Source organism: Hakea prostrata, chromosome 10 (assembly GCF_041222555.1).
Source record: "Hakea prostrata isolate BN-2017 chromosome 10, UWA_Hpros_2, whole genome shotgun sequence".
Taxonomy (NCBI): Eukaryota; Viridiplantae; Streptophyta; class Magnoliopsida; order Proteales; family Proteaceae; genus Hakea; species Hakea prostrata.
In genome coordinates this window covers 4,764,515-4,788,763 of record NC_142609.1, presented here as the reverse complement: position 1 = coordinate 4,788,763, position 24,249 = coordinate 4,764,515, and the positions used below count along the sequence as shown (strand labels likewise).

Below are 24,249 nucleotides of genomic sequence, written 5' to 3'. Positions count from 1 at the left end.
CACAGACCAAATTTGAAAAGTCATTTGCAATGATGTTAGCTCTAAGATTTCCTTTTTGCTTCTTAAGGCCATTGTAATACCCCAAGGAACATGCACATTTTTGTTACCTGTAGGATCTTGATAGCTCTTTAATGACTTCTACTAAGACTTAAGAGTCCTTAGTTTGGCCTCTTCCTCTCCCTCTAGACCTTCTTTCTTTCCCTTCCAAAGTGTTTATATTATATTTGGAAGGTGGTAGCGGGATGTCATTTTCCCCCGGGGTCTTCCTAGGATCTTTCTTGAGCACTAAATCCCCAATTTTGAAACTTCAAGGTCAAACTTTCACTCCATGTTAATACATTGACAGAATGTTTGGAATTTCAACAATTGGTTTTGTTAGATCTAATCATATATCCATTGAATTCTTCCCCCCTTAATTTATTAAAATTGACCCCTTTCCCCATTTTCCGTTAATAGATTTCAAACTTTTTCTATTCTCCTATAATTTCTCCCATAATTTCTCCCCAACCTTCCTCTTCTTTCTTCTCGCATTGGCCGTTGGAGGATTTAGTACTCTCTCTTCTTTCTTTTTCTTCTTCTACATCATGTTCTTCATTCAACGTTAGAATGAAAAAAAATAAAAAGAAGGGAGAAATAGAATGACACTTGAGATAAATAAAAATAAGTTAAATAATTCAAAATATCCGAAAAAAAAAAAAAAAAAAAAAGAAGGAACTCGATTATCCCATTCATTCAAGTTAAAAAGATGTTTATAAGATCTAGCTAAACCACTTATGTCTTTCACCATTACTTATACTAGAGCCATTGTAAGTCTCTTTCAATTTGGATCAAGTGTGAAATTTTCATAATGTATCTGTTCTAGCTCTATTGCTCATCCATCTCAATATCCTTTGTCGTGGTTGCACTAAAATTATCTATAAAATACTTCTTAACCATTCTATCGTGGAGTTTTTCCATTAAGTAACCCGACTTGATCTCAAACCAGCGGCCCAATTGAGTCCATGCCACTAGCAATTCCCAAGTTGACTAGGGGCCTCAGCCCCATGTCCTTTGGATGATGATGGTAGTATAGGAAAAGAGAATAGGAACAACAACCTCGAGACGAAGAAGACTTGTGTCCTTCACAAGAGTATGCTCAAAGAAGTAAAGACCACAACTTGGGAATACCCAAAGCTATAATTGGAAAGATCAGGGATCTTGCATTGGATCCACCTCAAACGAGATACTTGGAACCATATAAGCATATATGACGACCTACAACGCAATCTACTATCCAATTATAGCAACTGTTGTATCATACTGAGACCTATGCCAACTGGTAACCGATGTGCCAAACAAAGAGGAAATCAAGGCCAACACAAAAGATTTAGTGGTTGCCTTAACCTAGGTGATGCTAATATAAACTCCATACCTAACTCAATCAAATGTAACTAAAACCTACTCATAGCATCTCATGTATGCTTATTATCTTCCTTTATGGCTTTTTAACTTCTCAATTTTAATCCCTTAATCTCAAATTTAGTGGGGATAATAGTGCTATCATAGTTTGATTTGCTCGTTGGAGGTGGCTATAGACTACTAGGATTGGCTTGCTCTTACTATTTGTTTTTGTGAACAGTTTTGAATCGATTTTTAACAATCTTTTTTTTTTTTTTTTTTTGAGGTTCATCCGGGCCAGCTTGCATGCACATCGATTACATTTTCAAAGGGAGTTTTATCATATGCAAGAATCGAACCCATGATCTTTTCATTAAGAAATATGAATCTTACCACTCTATCAACCTTGCAGTGACGATTTTTAACAATCTTGGTTCCCTCTTTGAAGGTAGAGTTGGACCCAAAACGTCCAACATTTTGTACCATGCATCCACGGATGAGCAATGAATGTGGCGTTTTTTATTTCTTGAGGGCAAACATGGTAATGTCATACGCCACGGAATCTGAAAAGCGGTTAATGCATCTTTAATTACTAAAATCACTCTATAACACAAGGAGAATTACAGCGTTACCCTCGAGTGTCTTAGCGGTGATGGGAGTATAATCTGCATAAAGACCACTCAGCTTTCAAGATCAAAGTCGACCGGAAAAAGGAACAACGATGGAAACAGGGAGTAGCTCTTCCAGCTTCTCAACCAATTGGATGGTCGAACATGGATCTCTCGAGGCTAATCTCACTTTCGACTCTTCCGCTTTTCCAATTGATGAAACTACTGAAGCTAGTCCGAGAGATTACCTGGTTTTGAAGCCTGCTTCACCCGTTTCGGGACCTTGCGAAATTAAGAGTAATGTCAAAACCCTTACATAGTCCTTAATCTTATAATTTAGTTTGTCGAATTCGGTTTAAGTGAAATTGCAGAATCAATCAATTATTTCGTTTATATAGAATTTGTGTAAATTCTTTACCCTCTGAGATGATGCTATGAGTTTCAACCAATTAGAGATTGTAATAATATTTAAGAACCTGTGTGCATGGGAGGTAAAATTAGGTGAGGTGAGGTGAGGTGAGGTGAGGTGAGGTTAGGTTTTATGATTGATTTATCAGTGAATGGTAAGAAATCTGTTAGTGAAGGTTTGGTTTCCTTGATGAAGGAATAATGCTGATTTTGAACTTTCAGCGATGTAGGGTTAGGCTATTGGGTTTCGAATAAGTGTAAAGATGGAAATCTCGTGTTCATAGTTGTAACTTGGGAGCGGAGCTTGGATTGAGTTTCTAGCTATGGGAGAGGGTGAATTGGGACAAAAGTGATGGTTAAGGCTAGGTGAAAATTCCCCAGGAGTCGATAGGCTTGTGGGCTGGATCAAATCTTCTCCAAGGGATTCTTGGATCACCCAACTATCCTGGAGGCATTCTTTATATACATCATAGTTATCCCCAACTATCCTGGAGGCATTCTTTATATACATCATAGTTATCACCAACTATCCTGGAGGCATTCTTTTGATACATCATAGTTATTATGGTTCACAGTGACAAACCAATATCAGCTAGGTGAAAGTGATGTAACTAGAGGGACCCCTTCTCTAGAGAAGCCCCAAGAGCATATAGGAACGAAGGGACAGCAGCCTAAAACCGTATGGCTTTATAGTAAAGCCAAACCTTTGGGGGGGGGGGGGTAGGAGAGTCAAGTTGAAATCCTAAATTAGATTCCTTCTTAAGTTAGGAGTTTTTATTATATATATATATATATATATATATATATATATATTTTAATTTATGCAATTATTAATTATTTAGAAGTCCTTACAACATAACCTTCTTTAATTATTGTCCTTGTTGAGTCTAAGTGTTAGTTCTAGTTCAAGTAGAACTCTTTGTTTGTTGAGTCCTAGTAGGAAATCCTTCGTGTAAGGCTATAAATAGTGCCATTCATATGTAAACAAGCCAAGTTGATATTACTAAAATTCGTGATTGAAGGATATTGAGGAGTATTGAAGAGTTTCCAGAGAAGAGAGCCTGCGACACTTTTGAGTTTTGAGTTCTATAATTTCTGCAAGTTTTATTAATCAACCCTCAACAACAGCAAGTAAGTATTAAGCCCCCCACCCCAGCCCTACCTTGTCTTCCTTCCCTCTAACTTGATGAAAAAGACTTTCCTTTTTGAGTGGAATAAAATCCAGCTTGGTTCTTTAAGATTCTTTTCATAGAATTTCTCAATAATACCCGTGCAGATTTGGTTGGTTTTGTGCAAGCAGAAATAATAAATCTTAATTAGAATTTGCTAGGAAATATATAAAATCACCAAAATTATAGAAATAAAACCAATTAATTAGTAGATATAAAATCTACTCATCATCCCACAACAAGTTGAGCTTAGGTATCCCACTCATAATCTTCACCCTCCTCTTTGTCTTAAAGACTATAGCACTTGTTTTTTAGCTTCATCTTTTTCTTTCCTTGCTTCCTCATGTCAAGAGCCTCAATCCTTTTCTGCTGGAACCTTCTTCTTCATTTGGAATCAAGCTATGGATGAAGAATTAGCTGCTCTAAAACATATGCATATGTGGGATTCAGTTTCCTTGCTTAAAGGGAGAAAGTTGATCGGTTTTAAGTGGGTTTACAAAGTGAATAATCATTCAGATGGATCAGTAGAATGGGATAAGGCTCTTCTAGTGGTGAACAGTAGAAAGAATACTGGCAGAATGGTGCTGCCGTAGGTTTTTATGCGGAGAAGAAACTAAGTAAGACAAAGAGGATAGAAGAGGACTCTTTGCAGAAACAGGGGTACTGCCATAGGGATATGGTAGAGGAGAATACAAAAGAAAGAAGAATGAAAAGAGGAACCAGGAAAGAGGAGTTGCCAGACTGAAGAGAGGGAGGGATGAGGGATTTTTTTTAGACCAAAGGAGATTAAGAGGAGGAAGAGGCAAGATTGACTGAGAGGTGGAAGAGGCAAGACTGACCGGCAAGAGCAAGGAGTTCTGCCAGGGAGGAGAGACGGCTATAATCGAGTTCTTGATTTCTTTCATTTCGATCCATGATTCTGGAAGGAAAAAAAAAAAAAAGAAAAACTTTCCTAAAATAACCCTACGATAAAAAGGAAAAAATATCCCAACTAAAATAAAGGGAATTTCCTAATCTACCCTTACAATAAAATAAAATTTCAGCCATGGCTAATGTAACAAAAAAAGTGTGGAATGGATCACAATCCTAAGGGTCCAGAGGACTCTCTACCCGTAAATCAGTCCTTGTACACATGCTAAACCAAGCGGAAAGGTTCCAAGGTGGTCACCTCCATCTCTGGTGGTAGTGAGTAATGGGTGGACATGTGATGCCCCCCATTAGGGTAATTCTGTAATTTAACCTAATGGTTAAATAAGTATTAATGCATCTCAAGGCTAATTTGGTTATTTTGGGGTCTTTGAAATTTAAAGATGCCACATCATGGGGGCAATGTAATAGTAAATCCATGTGAAGTCTAAGGTTTAATTAGTAATTTCAAAAAGTACAGTGGTTAATGTTTAATTAAGCTATAATATGGGGGAAGAATCAATAATTATCCCTAATACTAATCCCAAACCTTCCCAGACCAGAAACTGGTTTAGGCCCAGTCCATCTGTCTATAACAGCAAAAAATTTTTTTTTTTTTTTGGTAAATATAACAGCAAAAATCATTCGTGAACAAAGCTGCAGAAATAGGAACTCTCTATAATCAAGCAGGAAGGGGAGGGGAAAAAAACCTAGGAAAGGACGCACAATAGAAAGAAGTCAGAGGTAAGGTGGTGGGATTAATAAAATGAATAGGTGGGGTGATACGTTACCATTAGTAAGTGCTTGGCCCAACCTAATAAAGGAAGCCAACAAGCGAGAAAACAACAAGGTGGTCCCTTATAGATTCAAGGCTGGGCGAAGAAAGCCCCAACTCTAAGCTTTTGTTGGGTGGTCTACGATCAGAAGCCATCAAATTACTGCATGTGCTAATGTAAGAATCTTTCTAAATCACTTTGGGTCAGCGGGGCCTTCAAGCATCCAAAATATGCTGGGGTTGTAAATGACATTGCATTCTTGATAGAAAATGACGACTCCTCATCCACGAATAAAGCTGTACAAATCATTGACAAATGAAGCAATCAAAGGGACACTCTGATCGTCTCGCTAACCAATCAAAAATAAAATCCTATACTAATCTAGCAAGCAGAAAGTACGGGGTCGAACTATGGGGAACTAAAAGGCTAAGTTACTAAGATTGAATTTAACAAAATTAAATTTAAACTAAATCTATTAATTAATGCAAAAACTTAAACTATGAATATGTGAAGATCTTTGGGATTTCGAATCCCCAATGCTTTTCCCTAACCGATATAACTCTACACTTCAAAGTAAATTAGGGATGGTCTTCCTAGGTATGCCCTATCTTCGCAAGACTATCGTCCTTCGCGGAAGCTTGGCACGCTTAGTTCACTGAGCTATAGAACATCTTTGGCCAAACTCAAACACAATCAACTAGAAGAGATAGAACAATCAAATTAATGAAATAAGCATGGTTCATCTACATCCCAAAGAAAAGAACTAGCTACTCATTATCACAAAGTTCATAAGAAAAATAAAGATGAAACATTGGGGGAGAGAGAGAGAGATGTGGTCTTCTTCTTCAGCAATGAGAGAGATGAGAGCTGCATTCACCGTCTTCTTTTCTGTGGTTGGCTTCTCTTTTATGTCTCCCGCACACAATGAATCTCCTCTCTTTACCCGTCGATTTGACCTTTATTCTTCCGGAATTTGGAAAAACTCAAAACTGGAAAGTTGTAGATATTTTCAATATCGTTCCATAGCATCTTGAATCATCAAAATCCAAGCTCATACGAGAGAGATATGCCCAAACTACTGAAGGTAGGTCTGTTTACCCGATTTTCAGATTTATTACCAATTTGGTTCCTTAGACCTCCACCTATTTCCAATTTGGCTAAGATCTCACTTTTCATGATTTCTTGAGCAGCAAGATTGAATGCCATGATTTAAAATCCACCAATATCTAATATATTTGCCAACTTTACTCCATATTATCTCTAATATCCAAAATCTCCTTATTCCTGAAAAATACACAAAAATACTCAATTAGCTCTCTTTAATTAAATAAGTATGGGGAATTAAATCAAATAAATAATGGTAAATGCATGCTTATCACAGTCCAAATTAAGTGGAAGTGGTTAGGATTTAGGGTTTTTGGTACCATCTATTAGGGATATTAAGGTTTTCAGTATCAGTTTAGGGCTTGTCAAGATGAAGAAGATGCACGTCTGATTTTGGCTTAGGGCATGCCAAGAGGAAGAAGATGGGTTTTCATTATTGGTTTGGGGCTTGTCAAGAGGAAGAACGCCACTACTTTCGGTTTAGGGCTTGTCAAGAGGAAGAAGGTGGCTTTAAGTATTGGTTTAGGACTCATTAAGAGGAATAAGACCCCTAGTTTTCGTTTAGGGCTCGTCAACAAGAAGACCAATGGTTTCAGTTTAAGGCTCTGTTTTTTCCCTATTGCGTATTAAGGGTAGTTCTGTAATTTACCTGATAGGCAAATAAGTAATAACTCATCTTATGGCTATTTTAATCATTTTGGGGTTTTTGAAAAATGTAAAGATGCCACATCACCCCTGGGGCAGGGGGCAATAGTAATAGTAAATCCATGCAAATTCTAACGGTCAATTAGTAATTTCAAAAAATGCAGTGGATAACGTTCAATTAACCCATAACACGGGAGGCATTAGTAATTATCCCTATTACTAATCCCAAACCTTCCCAAACCAGAAACTGTTTTAGGCCCAGTCCTTGGTCTGGGTTTCTAAAAGTGGATCATGTCAGTCTTGCCAGGCCAAGGCCATTATACTAGCTCTCCATTTCTGATGAGAACTGATGTATCCAGGGTTGGACGCCCCTAAAAAGAGCATAAAAAGGAACCAAGCCCATTCGGATGAAGGCCCAATCAAGGGGGAGGGGCCAAATCTAATCTTGGGGCAAAATAGTCATTTTAGCCCCTAATTCAAGTAGTCTTAGGTTGCTTTAAATTCTGAATTTTTATTTCTTTTCTATTTTGTTGGGAGTCTTAGTTATTGAGTCTGAGTTGGTCCTTGTTTGCAAGTTGATTTGTTAGGCTAGTTTAGTAAGTTTAAGTTGCTTGGCAACCAAGTGACCTATTTCGAGTCAGAGTCTTTTTTTAGGGTATAAATAGCCTCTTTCACTTTGTAATTTTCAGATTGGATTAATGAATGAATGAATAGAGTTTGAGAAAATTCGACTTGGGAAGTCGTGGGATCCCTGGGAGGGTGACCTGCGGCTGGGTAGGAGGTTCTCCTATAGTCACTATCTTCTTCTTCAATTTCTAGTTCCTCTTCTTTCAGTACTCAAGCTCAACCAACAATTTCCAGCAAGCATTACAGCCTTTCTACAGCAAGTTCACTGCAGCACCTAAAAACAAGTAAGGACAGCTTTTTTAAAATCCTAGAAGCCGTTCCCAGCCCCTCTTTTCTTCCCACGTTTTCAGCTCCCACCCCAATAGGAATCCCTCATCCCAGCCCCCTTTCCTTGTTGTTAAGACGTGGGAATGTCCCTAAACTCATCGCAAGTCATTTCCCTCTCCTCCCCTTTAGTTTCAGCCCAGTACTAGCCTTCCCCTTCCCTTTCCCATGTAGCCAAAACCCTAGAATCCCATCCCCTGTTACTGCTACCTTCCCGGCCCCTCTCTCTCTCTGTTTCAGACCTTAGGTTCATCACCTCTCCAATCACAGACCATCCCTACATCCTCCCATCACTTTTCCTTAAAGCCCTAAGTCATCCCTAGGGTCCGCAGGCTTCTCTTTCTTCTTCTTCTTCCCCTGACTGCCAAGACCTAATTCAATTAGAAGTCCCTCAAACTCAACCCATAAACCCCACCTTTCCACCTTCATTGGAATCACAGGAGACCCTAGAACTTAGTCCTACCTCGAGTTTCTGCATATCTGAATTATGTTAGAGAGTTTAAAAATTCTGCAAGTCATCTTCTTCCTTAGAACTGCAGAAAATTCTGAATTTCCAGATTTTCTAGAAACTTCTCTTCTTCAACCCAAACCCTCCAAATCTGCCCTAAGCCTTAAGAAACCCCTGTTAGCAATCCTAAACTACCAACCCAGCTAACCTTAAGCCAGTTACCAGCCCAACCAAAATCTCTGAAGCCCTAACCCCTTCCCTGTCCCATTAGGTTTCCAGTTTTAGACCTAAAACCTCAAACAGCACCTTTAATTCTGACCTGAATTTACAGTCACAGCAGCCTAGTAACCCACTCTAAACCCTAACCGAAACTCTGAGATCCCTATTTGCTGCTGCAAATTGAATTAGAAGATCCTGTATTAACCCTAAAATCTGGGTCTACATCAAGAACCTGACTCCGTTGAGTTCAAAAAGGGACCAAGGAGGTTATCTAAAACAACTTTGCAGGAGGAATGAGGCTGCTGCTTTCTTCAGCTATATGTTAGGTAGGTCCTTGGTAGGAAGAAACTTCATGGCTTTGTTGCAGTGCTTAAAAAGTAGGCGTTTGCATATCCAAATGTTGGATCTCCTTGTTAATGTAGTACTGAATTTGAGTGATCAAAACAGTAGCCAAATAGGACCTTTTACAGGGAATCAAGGATATTGGTTTAAGAACAAGGACTAACTAGGTCTTAAAAAACAGTAGTATGCTATAAAGAAGAATGGATGGAACAATATAAGAGAATTAAGAGAACAATAAGGACAACAAAGTAACACCCGGGCTTCACACCGCAAGGTGGATCGTTTGGATCGAATACCAACCTACCTTGATCAAACACAAGGGTTCTCCAAAGAGGAGGAATGCTAGCAAGCAATTTGATTTCAATTCATAAGTTGTTTTTTCACCATTTACATAAGTCTCTTTATATAGCATTCTAAAGAGAGAAAAACATTAATGGTAACATCCAACCACTAGTTAACACAACCTACTACAAACATTAATGGAAACATCCAACTACTACCCAACACCACTAGTCAAAACAATAATGGAAATATCCACCAACTATACCCCACCACTAACCAACACCACCTACTAGCTCCTTTTGTTGACTTTTCAAAGCTAGACTTGGGCTTAGTTCAAAATAGTGGGCTGATATTCTTCTTCCACTAAAGTGATCCAAGCCCATGAAACCATGGGCTTATTTTAACCCACTCCAATAGTCCTAGCCCATGCAAGCCATGGGCTGTTTTGGGTCATGTCCTTAGGCTTTAATGGGCTTGAGCTTTGGGCTTTTCTCTCTTTTGTATCTGCTGCCAATTCTACATCAACTCTTCCCGGTTTGAAAACATTCGTCTCCGACGAATGGATGAATGATATGTAACGCTCACACCAATCGGGATCGAGTTTCTTGAAGTTGCCAGCATGAATCCAGGTGCTCTCATGTCGTGGACGATTCTTCCATTTGACGAGGAAAGCATGGTATTCAGTGCCACGACGAGTGGTTTTATAAGAATCATCCAAAACCTCTTCAATGATGTTAGTGATTGGTGGCTTGAGTTGGGGCAGCCTCAACATTTGTTCAGTGTCTCCCTCATTAGAGTGGTGTCGCCATGAGCCGTCCTTCTTTGGAGTGAGTAATGACGGTACAACACATGGACTTAAGCTCTCTTGAATGACTCCTTTATGTGGCAACTCATCCACCTGTCGTTTGAAGTCATTGTGCTCTGCTAGGCTGAGGTGATAGGTCGGAAGGTTTTGTAACACTACACTCGATACCAAATCAGTGGCATGCAAAATATCGTGCATAAGAGGTAGCTCATTAGGCAACTCATCAGGAACCACCGTAAGGCAATCAGAAGGCAACTGTTTGATAAGTGGAGGGAATGTCACCTTAGGTTGAGGGGTAACTTCTCTTGTAATAGGAGCCAATACCAGCCCTGTGTTATGGCTATTGTGAATGAACTCCTGGTGTTCAAGCTTTACCTTTTGAGAATCACCAACATGCTCATTGAATTTAGGTAACTCTTTGATGGGTGGAGGGTGTGGAGCATGAGTAGAGGTAACAACTTTAGCCTCCATTGCTGAGCGCCTCTCTTCCTCGTGCTTGTGACTTGCAGTGAGTTGGTTGCTCAATTGTTGCAACATCCCCATCATTTGTGCCATAAGGTCAGTATCCAATCCAAAAGTTTTACTCCCTGTCATGGCTCTGATACCAAATAATGTAGTACTGTATTTGAATGATCAAAACAGTAGCCAAATAGGACCTTTCATAGGGAATCAATCTTCAGATTTGATAGACTTAAGATAGATAAAATTCAGATATAATGGAAGGCTGAAAACTAAAGTGGTAGAACAAGGATATTGGTTTAAGAACAAGGACTAACTAGGTCTTCAAAACAGCAGTATGCTATAAAGAAGAATGGATGGAACAATATAAGAGAATTAAGAGAATAATAAGGACAACAAAGTAACACCCGGGCTTCACACCGCAAGGTGGATCGATTGGATCGAACACCAACCTACTTTGATCAAACACAAGGGTTCTCCAAAGAGGAGGAATGCTAGCAAGCAAGTTGATTTCAATTCATAAGTTGTTTCTTCACCACTTACATAAGTCTCTTTATATAGCATTCTAAAGAGACATAAACATTAATGGCAACATCCAACCACTAGCTAACACAACCTACTACAAACATTAATGGAAACATCCAACTACTACCCAACACCACTAGTCAAAACAATAATGGAAACATTCAACTACTACTCAACACCATTAGTCAAAACAATAATGAAAATATCCACCTACTATACCCCACCACTAACCAACACCACCTACTAGCTCCTTTTGTTGACTTTTCAAAGCTAGACTTGGGCTTAGTTCAAAATAGTGGGCTGATATTCTTCTTCCACTAAAGTGATCCAAGCCAATGAAACCATGGGCTCATTTTAACCCACTCCAATAGTCCTAGCCCATGCAATCCATGGGCTGTTTTGGGTCATGTCCTTAGGCTTTAATGGGCTTGAGCTTTGGGCTTTTCTCTCTTTTGTATCTGCTGCCAATTTTGCATCACTTGTGAGATAGCCATGGTTGCCCAAGAAGAACATGAGAAACCTTTAGAGGGGGGATGTCACCCTGAACAGTATCTAGAGTGAGTGGCCAACATCTATCAATAGCCTTGAAGTTAGTGTCACTCACCCGTCAACTATGTAGGGGTTGGATGTGCTTTGCCGCCAATCCTAACTTACAAACAGCTTATTTAGAGATATCTTTACTTCTTTAGTGAACTACCACTTTCAATCACCATAGTGCATAATTGATCATCACACTTCACATGACTATGGAAAAGGCTGTTACTGTGCCAATCTTCATGTTCAAAATCTTCTACTTTGTAAGAGATTAAAGCAAGACCAAAGACATTACTAGCATATAGGTCTTCATCATTATCATTGTTGGTACCTTCAAAAGAGGAGAGAGAGAATAGAGGAAGAAATGGGTTTAGAGGTGGGCCTGCAATTCTGTGCTTCACTAAGAGAAGTTAGAAGAAGAGGAAAAGGGGGAAGGGGAAACTTAATTACACACATAGGCTGGAGCTTTCTACTAAATTCTTCATTAATCAATTTCATTATTGAATATTTTAAATTTGCGATGAAATAAACTAGCAATAACCCTAGCAGAAGTATTGAAACTAGCTGTAATAAGTATAATCCACTTCCCGTCTTCTTTATTCTTCTCTTCCTCTCGCAACCTCTTTCCTTTGCCCCTCCCCCCCAAAAAAAAAAAAATATTTGAGTGTGATTGGGTCCATTTTAGTGTTCATCTGTGTTTGTTGAGGGTTCTAGTCTCGATGGCTCCTTTGGCATCGGGGGAAGTCTTGATGGGTATCGTTTTTGTTCTCTCCAAATCGGGTTCAAACTCAAATACAAACTCATATCCGCTCTCTATTTCTCCTCCTATCGTCTGTTTTTTAACTCAGCTTCACATCATTGAGGGTTCTTTCTCTTTGGCCTCTCCAGTGTTGGGGGGCAAGCTTGAGAGCCACAGTTGTTGATCTCTCCGTATCCAGTTTGACCTCAAATTCAGATTCTTCTTCTCCCTTTGTTTCTCCCTCTCTCCTTCCTGTTTCTGGGGTTTGCTTCAATTTGTCGAGGGTTCTAGCCATTGATGGCTTCTTTGGCTTTTGGGGAAAGCCATGAGGGCTATCGTTTTTTAACTCTCCAATTAGTTTGGAGTCTAAATAGTTCTCTTCATTCTTTATCTCAATCTTGTGATGCTACATTCCCTTGCGTTTGTGGTGCTGCTGCGTAGGTCCATGTGCTTTGTTACTAGGAAGGCTTTCCATAGCTCCGATCGATTGGGAGACTGCGTCAGTTTAGCTGGGGCCCCTTTGGTCCACTTCCATGGTTGTTTTCTAGTCTAACTGTATGGCTAGGGGCCACTTGTGCTGTGTAACTAGTTTGCTATTATTGTTGCCCTTAAATAGCTGCTTGGCTCAATGTCTCTTAGTTTTCTTCTTAGTTTGGTTTTGGGTCACTTATGTTTTGTGCAACTAGTTTGCTTTAATTGTTGCTCTTAGGTAGTTGCTCGGCTCAATGCCTCTTAGGTTTCTTGTTAGTTTAGGCCTCTTTCTCGCTTTGTCTGGGCTTGTCCCTTGTGTTCTTGTATTTTCTTTTATTCTCTTTGGTAATGAATTATTTAATCATCCAAAAAAAAAAAATGCTAAGTTAATGCTGAGAAAAGGAAACAAATATCAAGGCATTCCTACATAATCTATCCAAGCAACTATGGTACTTAAAGTAAACTCATACTACTAATCCCAGCCCTTCCCAGGAAACTGGTCGAGGCCAGCCCTTGGTCTGGGTTTCGAAAGTGCATCATGTTGGTTCAGCCAGGCCAAGGCCTGCTTCACCATTTCCTGCGTATGTGCCTGTGGTATAAATTGAATAGAGTGGAGGCATCGCGGATAGCTCTGGCGGTTTGTACTTTTCCAAACACTATCACAGTGGTAAAACTATGCATTTTTCATCTTCAAGTGGCATTGACAGGTTTTTTGGTAATTGGCCATTGAGAGCTTTTCTCTCTCCCCCTCTGCATCTCCTTTCCTTTATTTTCAAACGCTGGGTGGGGGGGGGGGGAGGAACCTGGCATTATGCTTCTATAACAAAGGCTATTCAACAGGTAGCACCTCACTTGCATGTTGAGTTTCATTGTCAACCAAGAAATGTAAATTAGAGTGGTAGACAAATTGCTTAGGAATGGGGTTGTTTATGTTCCTGTGTACCCCAATAGGAATGATGACTGTTGAATGCATCTTGATCTTTTGTTTATCTTCTTGTATGATTTTTTGGACTGCAGTTAGTTTCAGCCAAAAACATGAAGTACGACAGGTCTATGTGCGGAGTACTGCTCGAGTATATGAGATATACTATTCACCCTACCCACAGAGTGGTGATGAATATCTCTGCACTGTACGTTGTGGCATTGCCACTAAGGAGGTTGAAAGTTGCCATGCCCGTGATCAAGAAGCTATGGCCACAAAACCAATAGGGTCTAGTGAAGAGCTAATTGAAGAGAAAGCTAAGAGTGAGGTTACTAATAGCTCCAGTGAAGATGATTGGGTAGAAGTGAAGGTACTGGATTGTCCCTCACTTGATGGCAAAACTAATTTTCAGTCAAAAGGAACAGTACAACTGGGGAGAACAATTCAGGTATCAATGGTTTAACAGAACCTGGTTTTTCTCAGACAAACTTATTTCCTATTACTCTTAGGATTTTGTACTTTGTTTTGTTTCTGATTGATGAAATATTGCAGGATGTGTACGAAGCTACAGCAGAGATCAGTGATGCAAGCCCTTGCTTCTCTATTACACTGCGGTTGCTCTCACTTCAGACCAAGGGCTCTGTACATGTAGAGGAGATATATGTATTTGCTGATGCTGTTGAATCCACTGGTTCAGACCAAGTGGTGGGACCTGTGGATGACTCGAGCAGAAGTTCTTTAATGGCTATGCTTGTTCCCACTCTTCTACAATTGTCTAAGAGTGGGAGTGACAAAATGCAAGATAGACGTGTTTCTGATACGAGGGATGGTGTGATGAAGACCACCAACTCAAGCAGCAGTTTAATAGGAAATAAAGTACAACAGGAAGAGACGTCTGGCAGTGCTGGTCAATTAGAAATGAAGAATGAAGAATTGACACAGGCCAATGAAGAATCCATGAAATCTGAATCCAGCATGGGTGACCTGCAGGAGCTGAAAAAACAGGAAGTTGGCCATTCTGCACAGTTAGAATCTGTGGGTATGGGGCAGAAGTATGATTCTGGCAGTGTAGAAAATGGTTCAACTTGTAGCCGTCTTGATAGAGTCTTGGATCAGCTTGTTTCCCGAATTGAGAGATTAGAAATGGTGTGTTCAAGATTTGAAGAAAACATGCTGAAGCCCCTTGCTGGCATTGAGACAAGGCTTGGACGACTGGAGCAGCAACTAGAGGTACTTGCAACAAAATCTGAGCGGCCTGGATTATACTCATGCAATAGGATATCTGCTCCCGAATTTTCATGCAATGAATCTGAGTCCAACTCGTTTTATAATGATGGAAATGAAAACCACAGTAGTGGGGGATTGGAAACAGCTACCGACAATAGTCATTTTGATAAATCATTGTCTGCCACCAATGTTGCATCACTCTCGGTGGATGTATCTCAGTTCCCAGGTGTGGTAATAACTGCCCCAGAATTTTCAAATGCTGATGAAGATGATGATGGTGGCCATCTGTGTGATGGCAAGGACTGTACTGAGGATTCTGAGTCTGCAAAGAAGGATCTCCCTACAAATAAAAGGGTTATTTCTATTGATGATGCTTTAGCTTCAGCACTTTCAGGGTTCTTATTTTCAGCTGCAGTTCAACCTCCACAATATACGGAGAGTTTGGTTATCAAGGCTCCTGATTTTACTAATGAAGATGATTGGGCTGATGAGAAATTGATGTCCTCGGGCATTTCATGTAAACAAGGTACAGATCCTGAATCGATTGTTGATGAAGAAAATGGTAACAAGGATGCAAAAGTTTCAGCCTCTCCCCGCAGCATGACATCTTTGGGACAAGCTATGGAGTTTCCAAATATTGATGTGACAAAAGCAGCATCCAAAGGACCTTTTGGACAACATGAGCTGAATGAAGATGGGCTAGAAAGCAATTTATCTGTTGTTGAAAATGTGCAAATTGCAGAAATAAACAATGGAGAAGAAACCAGTGAAGGTAAGCCTACACAAGGTTGCCCCACAGACCAGCTTCACAACCTAGGGAACAAATACCATGATCCCTTGGTTGAGTTTACTCCCCTTGATGATTGGTCTCCCATAAATCCGATTGACGAAGGCTCAATGCGTATTTTGGAAGGGACCAATGCTGAGAACAAGTTTTTTGTAGAAGGCAATGATGATCAAACCCTTGATTCTTCTACTGAAGGAGCTATTCCCTGCATTGACTTGACCATTGCTAGAGAGACCCAAGGTGCAGAATTAAGCAAGAACGTACTGCAGAACATACTTGATCATGCATTTGTTCCAGTGGATTTCAACACTCCAGTTCTGGAAGTTGAATTCATTCCAAAAGGAAACTGGAATGTTAGGTCCACCCTTGATGCCCTTCTAAGTGATTTACCAGAAACTGAAGCAGAAGTTTCATGTGTCAGTAATGGAGACATTGAAGTGACACAACTTCTTCCTGACATTCCTGATGATTTAACAGTGAAAGATGTTCCTTCAAACAGAGAGGGTGTAGCACCGCTAGCATGCAGCAGAGAGGAACCATTCTCAAGCCTCATATAAAGAATGCTAGTTTTCCAGTGGTATTTTTTACACTAGACTGATCCCGATGACCATTTTGACCATTCAAATTTTCTGTTTACCCAACTGTGGAAACCTTAAAGATGTGTACATATTAAAGGCTACTGATCTGTTACATTGTTATCTTACTCTTTTGTAAATGATTTGACTTACAGCGCAAAACAGAGTTAAAAATTGGCTATCATGTGTGACCCAAGAGGTTTTGTTCGTCTATGACTTCAGCCCCAGTTTGTAAGCGCAATATGTAAGTATCAGCATGTGCTATAGCTTACCTGTAGTTCGTTTATTCTTGCTTAGTTTCTCTGTTATCTTCTTAGCCATCTCCGAATATCTATGGATTGTAAGCCACGGTAAAAGGGTCCACAATCAAGTATCCCTTTGATCATATTCTCATTTGCCCTTATCTTGAGCTATGTACTTTTCTTTTATCTACTCCACTGTTCACATGAATGTCAAGCTCTAGGTTTGAGGCCATATTTGAATCATAGCACATTTTTTTCGGTAGCTTTAGGGTCTTGGGTAGGAAGTTGTACTGTTGTGACAATATTGTTAATAACAGGTTTTAGGCACCAGATTCAAGTAGGTTTTAGCCACCAAATCTAGCGTCTAATCTTCATAGGGAATATGGATATCACTTGTAAAGCAGAACCCTCTGCTACATCATTTGATCACGCACAGGCACACCAGAAGAGAAGAAAAAACGTATTTTGTTGGCTTTCCGAACATACAGTATAAGGTGCACTTGGTGAACTCTCCATTGTAAACACATTCCCGTTTAATTAGACCTCTTGTTCTATATAAATTTTGCTTAATTAGCCGTATCTCCCAAAACTCGAACTGCGCTTTGTCTTCCGTTTTCTGCTGCTGTTTTCTGTTTTGTAGACGAACTCCATTTAACAATAAGATGCCAGTTCCTTGGGGAGTCTACTAGACGTTTGTGAAAGCTTGAGACAGATGACCTTCCAAATCACATTAGAGGAGGGAGACTTGGGATCCATCTTATGCTCAAGCCAATAATAGAAAATACAAGCATTGAAGATGAGCTTGCTAATCAAGTCATTGATCCAAGGGCCACCAAAGCTGGAAGAGATCCACACACACTTAAGGACAAAGGGGGGAGGCCCCCTACAACGGTACCGAATGGCGGACAAGATGAGGAGCCAAATGGGTTTTGTAAGGGCAGGAGAAGAGGTGGTGAGCAATGGTTTCAGGATCTAGTCTGCAAAGAATGCAAGGGGGGAGGGAAATGGTACAGGGATATGGCGGTGGATGAGAAAGCACTGGGTGGGAAGGCGATGGGTTAGAGTTCTCCCAACAGTCAAGGAGTGCCTAAGGATGCAGTCTTTGAACCAAACTAGCTTGACCCAAGGCACCTTAAAGAGAGGGGGATCTGGTAAAGTGCCAGGCAGAGGAGTCTGAATAGATAAAATTCCGGGAAGGGACACAAAGGGAGGATTCAGGAAGTGGGGAACTAGAAAGGGAAGGGAGGGAAGAGAGGATGGGGGAGAGTCCAGGAGGAATGCTAGAGGGAAGTCCCAGGCTTTGGAAGAAATGAAAAGGAGAGGGGAATCTTTTGGGATGCCAAAAGAGTAAGTGATTCGAGAGCCAAAATGAAGCCAGAAAGAAGTAAAAGCCCCATTCCCAATCCTAGTAGAGAAGGCAGAGAGAGAGAGCAAGCGGCTTCAAGAAGAGTATCTCCAAACCCAAGAAGAGCTTTAATGTAGGGGAATAGTCTAAAGAAAGTCTTTGTCGAGAAGATAAGAATAGACACAATTGACCCAGATTAAAGATAACGTTTACTCATGTAGTGAGTTAAACTCGTATTATAGCATTTACGTAATACTTTTATAGCCTATATAGAAATCTCATCCAAACGAAAAACCCTTCAGAGTGCAGAGACTATATAATTAAGAGACAGAGTTACAAAAGTAAATGGGCAAGAGAAACTTGCTAGTAAAAGAGAGTTACAAATAGAGATGTGCAAAAGAAACATGCCACTAAACGATCCAAGTACAATGGCCTTACTCAAAGGGAATGGAACTAAGAACAAAGAGGACACAACTAAGGCTGCAACATAGAAACCGTAAGAGGCAAAATATCAGGAGAAGATAAATGGATATATCACCAAAATCTTCAGGTGGAACTGGGTTGCTTGCATCCTGTTGAACGAAGTGTTCACTCTGGATTTCATGGACGAAACTGATTTGAACTCTGACTCGAAATTACCACTGGCGAAGGGTTTCCAAAAACAACCAACCAACCATCAAGGTTGGGAATTATGTCTTATTCTAGACTTGTTATCTTCCATAATTCATACAAAGCTTAGCTGGATCCGCCAACGTACGTTTCCGTTTGTTTAAGCTGGTTAAGCAAACACAGAACAGAGGTAGGGCAGGTGATTCATCTGTCCCACTTTGCTGAGGGGCAACAGAACCTTGAATAACATCCATGGCCAACTAGCAAGAATGCAATTAAATTAGTAGGTTTGTTGCCTCTTTGTGTCTCCTTATACAGCTACTGGACCTTCCCAGCTATCAACTATCTCCTTGAGTGTCTCAAAACCCTGACAGAAAAGAATGCAGTCCTTGTCAATATGTCTTAAAGTAAATTTTTTTTGGGGGGGTGGGGGGTTGGGGGAGGAGGAGGATTGTAGCTCACCATACGAGTTGTGAATTCACCAAATGATTCTTTCGGTTGTCGTTCACATTTCCAACTATTGAACAATGGAATCAAAACCTTCTCTAGGTTTTGAACCTTCACCTTATTCATGAAGGTCTGTGCCAAGGATGTCTGGTTTGGGTTTCCCCCTAGCCAAATCTGTTTAGAAAGGAAGCAATTAGCTCAATTTAGATCTCAATATTTGCTAAAATGTCAGCTTTGAAAATTCAGTGCCAGTCGGTCTCTTATATTTACCTGGTAACTATTTGGTCCATCCCCAACGAATCCAAGTTCAGCCATATATGGGCGGGCACATCCATTGGGGCATCCAGTTACCCTTATCACCACTGATTCATCATCCCCAAGACCGAGCTGTTATACCAAAAGATCAGGCATGTTGAACATCCAGAGAACATATTTTATGCCAGTTGAACCACATATAATAACCATTCTGAACCATAACAAGCTCGCAGCAGGAAGGAAAGGATTCATTATTTACTCACCAAATTAAATACAGCCCGAACCCGCTTAAGGATGTCAGGTATTCCCCGTTCAGCCTCAGTTATTGCCAGTGAGCAAAGTGGAAACGCTGGGCATGCCATTGCAGTCTGGTTGAGGGGATCTACATGCTCAGGATCCTGTTCATGTTCAAAATCCAGTCAATGTACTCATTCTTCGCATACAAGGGAAACAGAAAAGAGAACTGAAACAGCTTGTTCAATGCTATGTTTCAAGTCAGATATTGCAAAACTAACATAGACAAGTAAATGAAAGTTAGAAAACAGACCCCAAGTAAAGGAAACTAGCTACAGAAACCCCCAACAAAGTTTCCAACTGAAATCTAGGAGACCTCTCCAAATAATCTACTTCCATTCATCAACCAACAGTCAAGTTACACATCTAACTGCTACTTCATTCTCTTAATTAAGAAAGTTCTATACACACATTTATTAGTGCACATGGTGGACATGTTTGTGATCCCACCGATACAATGAGTCCTATTCCAACATAGGGTATGGTTAAATGTCACGAATTTGGTATTACTTTTCAGTTATTTTGATTTATAAAAAGGAAAATATAGCTATCCCTATTAATGACTAACAAATCAAACTGAAAACAATACTGTCTAGGAAGATGTTCACCAAACCAGGACAATCTGGTATCATTTGTTTAAACATAGGTCCATTGCATTAGATAAATCAAAGGTCATGCTAGATGACTTATATGATTTAACTCTTAATCACTGATGGACCCTGATGGCTTTCAGGTAAAATTTACACTGATCAGCCTTGGATAGTATATCAAATTCTATTTGCAGATTAATCCTTGATCTGAACTGCAAAAGCTCTTACCAGAAATCCAGCCTCCGAAAGAATCACCGAGATTGGATGCCTCCATTCAGGATTAATACCACACAAGACTATGTTCTGGTTTGGTGTGATACGCACATTCAGGCTATACCTCTCAATTATCTCCCTCAAAGCTTTCTTCTTTGCTCCAATAACACGACCATTATCAACATGGACACCACAAAACAGATTGCCATCACCCTGTCCAGAAAATTTGTAATCAATCAAGAATTAGTCCATAATATATATATATATTTATTTTTTTTTATATATATATATATATATATATATATATATATATATATATATATATATATATATATATATATATATTTATATATATATATATATATATATATATTTTTTTTTTTAGGGGGTGAGGATAGTTGTGTTCAAGATCCTGGGCACAAAAATTAGATGCATATCAAATAATTTCCTGCAGCAGTAAGTAAACCATAAAAAAAGAAATGGATCTATGTCTTGTGGTCCAAACCTGCTCATGCCATCCTAAATAGCTCTTGAATTCCCACTCTGGTAGCTCCTGGAAAGGCTCAAATTTCTTCCCATAGTATTGCTCAACAACACTCCTGAACTTTTCTATCCCCCATTTACTGACCAAATATTTCATTCTGCTATACTTGCGGTCATCTCTTCTTCCATTTTCTCGTTGTGTAACAACAATTGCTTTGATAGCATACAGTATATCCTCCTTTGGAACATATCCCAGAGGCTCTCCCAGACGAGGGAACGTTGCCTCCACCCTATGTGTTCTTCCCATTCCACCACCAACCTGCAGTGGATATTGTTTAGCAGCTTAAGTAGAGAAATCAACAATGAGTTGTTAAAAAGAAAATAATGACAATAATGCTCACGTAAATGTTGAAACCCTGTGGCTCCCCATTAGCATCAGTAACTACAGCAACGCCAACGTCATTGGTGAGAATATCTACTGAGTTGTCAGTCGGCACAGTAACTGCAACTTTAAATTTTCTAGGCAAGAATTGGGTGCCGTAAATGGGCTCTGGGGAATCAGGAAAATTTGTCCCGTGAGTATTGTCATTACGAGCCTCCACTACCTCAGGAGCCTCAGCTGACATAATTTTCTCCCCATCAACCCACAGATCATAGTAAGCACCTGACTGAGGAGTTAAGAGTGCAGCAACGTTTTCTGCAGTATTCTGGGCAAACACGTAATCTTTCCTCGTATAAGGTGCCGCAGGAGCAAGAACATTTCTATTCAGGTCACCGCATGCACCAAGAGTTGAGCCCATACTTTTAATAACTGTACTGATCACGGTCTTAAGGTTTTTCTTCACAACACCATGTAGCTGAAATGTTTGCCTGGTTGTCAAGCGAAGACTTCCAATTCCAAACTGGTCGGCAAGATCATCCATGGCCAAGTAGAGTTGGTTTGGGACTTTACCGCCAGGGTTCTTTGTCCGAAGCATAAATGAGTAAGATTTTTGGCCACGATCTTCTCTATTGTATTGTTGATAGCTTCCATGAAATTTGATCAGTTGTGTGGCATTCTCATTTATATTTGAAGCTTCTGTCTGCAGCTCCTCATTGAGAGGATATCTCAAGAAGTTACTTTTCTCTTTGATTAGTTCAACTTTGCTACGTTTAGTCTCAGAGGAGGTATCTGGCTTTATTGGCTGCAGAGAAAGGAAAGAGATTTATTATTAGAAACTGATGGCATCATTGAATAGTTTAGCCATAAAACCCCTACGGTTAAAGAATATAGGGTCCTTAAGATGAACGGTACAACCTCAAAGATACAAAAAACAAAATGGAACGTAGAAAACCAGACTATGATCAGGTGGAAGAAAGGTGTAAAAGGCAAAACAATACTTCATCTATAAGAAAATAAATAGCAGTTGAATTTACACCGTGCTGCATGCCATTTTTTATACACACTTACCCTAGGCAGAAATTGGTAACCAGAAATAATCAGGAACTTCTAGGAGATAGAAATTACCACTAACAAATTCAACGATGACCTAAGTTGAACCGACTTATTTAACCCTTGCAACAATACTTTCAATAGAAATATTGTTCCAGAAACAGGAAGCTAAGTAATCGTTAGTATCTGGGAAATTACAGAACTTCATCTGAGGAACTAAGAGAGGACTGGAATACTAGGTGTGCCACAGGGCATTGCAGATGAGATTAGGTGGGAATAAGTCCAGTAACAGTAAACAGTGATGATAAGACTCATTGGAATTTTGCAGAAAAAGAAAGACCAGTCAAATTCAAGCAATGTTTGAAGACCTAATTGTGTGAATAGCTGGTGACATACACAAAGCAACATCCTAACATCTGCAGCGATCACATAAACCAAAGTAACTGACCCAGTCAATTTTGCCTACCAACCAATAATTAAAACAAATTGTGGTAACTCAATCAAAAGGCAGAGAAATTTGAAAACTAACAAAACAATCCACCATCTGATCGTTCTAACAACCTAGATCATTTCTGGTAGGCAGAATTCAGACACACACAGAGGCAATAAAAAAATAACAACATACTTCTTCTAAAGGAGAAAATGTTAATATTAAACATATGGGATACACAATAAAGCAATTAGATGATCTCTCAAACTAGAACCACGATCAATTGCATCTAAAAGTAATTCTTACAGGATAAATCCCAAACCAAGAAAATTCCAGTCAAACTAAAAGATGAAAAACATAACATGCAAACTGCTAAGAGGATGGATTCAGAGGATTCTCACAGTCGAGACAGCAGTCACAAGAGAAGACTTCGATGCCGAAATCGGTAAGATGTGCACGTTTGTTTTGAAAGGAGCCAGACCATTAGATCTCAAGCCATGAAACCTCTGAAACTGAAGCTTTGAATCGTTGACAATCGCAGTGTTTGCAGTTCCCACTGATGTCGCCATCGCCAGATAGAAATAAACGAAAAGATCAAATTTTTGAAGCTGTTAAGCTCCGATCAAAGTCAACACCTGAGGCTTACAGCTCTTCTGCGATCACCGATTCGTTCTTGATTCAATGCGAATAGAGACCAGTGGTTTTACAAGTAAGTGTTGCAGGCGAAAGGCAGCGAGCAGTATTTATAGTGAGGTATGGGGTTTGTGTTCAGGACGGTAACAAGGGTAAATTGGTAAATTATGATTGTCATCGATGTTTTCAGATTCCAATCTAATAGTTGAAAATCGATGTAGTTATGAACAAGGGCATGTGTCAGTCACATGTCATGGCCACTAAGTACAGGGGTCAAAATGGGTATTCAGTTAAGGATATTCCAAAAAGGAATCTTGGTCCTCTTGGGTAGGCGGAGGTGGGGTGCGCAGTGTACATCAGTGTAGCAGAACCAATGAATGGGAATCCTAAAAGTAGTAAAATAAGTGAGAAACAATAAAGAATTTAAGGTCCTTTACATGACTTTGGGGCTCCAAATGCATTGAACCTGGACCGGTTGTTATAAAATGGGATGTGGCGGCCGGCAAAGGAGGCTTTTTCGTCAAACCTTGTGAGCTAGGAGTCCGGATCAGCTACATGTCGGGGGAGCTTCCCCAACGGCTTTACCACAAAAAATACAAGGATTGGGTGATGTGATCTTTTTTATTTTTTTATTTTTTTACTTGTGGGTCCTACATGATTTGTGGTGATAAAGCCGTCGAGGAGCAAAGAGTGCTCCCATGACGGGGTGATGATCCGGATTCGTGAGCTAGAGTGTAGCAGCCCGAATTCACATCTCTACCATTAAAAATTAGGATAGTTACACGAGGTAATAAATTATTCAACAATTATAATTTAAATTAATATTAAAAAAATACTGCTGACGGCTTATAATTTATCCCTTATTTTTTTGTCTCTTTCCTCTTTATTCATGTCATGAAAAAAATATTTTCACAATCGCCAATGAGGGGTTAGTCTAGCGGTAAAAGACCCACACTTTCACCGGGAGGTCGTGGGTATGCACCCACTTGACGGCATA

General features: G+C 39.8%; 2 protein-coding genes across 2 annotated transcripts; one reads left to right on the top strand and one right to left on the bottom strand.

The window, feature by feature from the left end:
* Nucleotides 1–2,030: 2,030 nt before the first annotated feature.
* Nucleotides 2,031–16,921, top strand: LOC149001632 (40S ribosomal protein S27). Its single transcript, XM_089138389.1, has 3 exons — nucleotides 2,031–2,282; nucleotides 13,786–14,138; nucleotides 14,243–16,921. Exons 1-3 carry the CDS (start codon nucleotides 2,099–2,101, stop codon nucleotides 16,259–16,261), a joined length of 2,556 nt encoding a protein of 851 aa, XP_088994515.1. The 5' UTR covers nucleotides 2,031–2,098; the 3' UTR covers nucleotides 16,262–16,921.
* Nucleotides 16,922–18,147: 1,226 nt separating this feature from the next.
* On the bottom strand, nucleotides 18,148–23,321 carry LOC149001631 (sulfite reductase [ferredoxin], chloroplastic-like). The gene is made up of 8 exons (XM_089136434.1): nucleotides 23,021–23,321; nucleotides 21,159–21,941; nucleotides 20,780–21,076; nucleotides 20,290–20,487; nucleotides 19,441–19,575; nucleotides 19,193–19,309; nucleotides 18,938–19,096; nucleotides 18,148–18,842 (listed from the first exon to the last, which is right to left on the bottom strand). Exons 1-8 carry the CDS (start codon nucleotides 23,186–23,188, stop codon nucleotides 18,786–18,788), a joined length of 1,914 nt encoding a protein of 637 aa, XP_088992560.1. The 5' UTR covers nucleotides 23,189–23,321; the 3' UTR covers nucleotides 18,148–18,785.
* Between the last annotated feature and the right edge of the window lie 928 nt (nucleotides 23,322–24,249).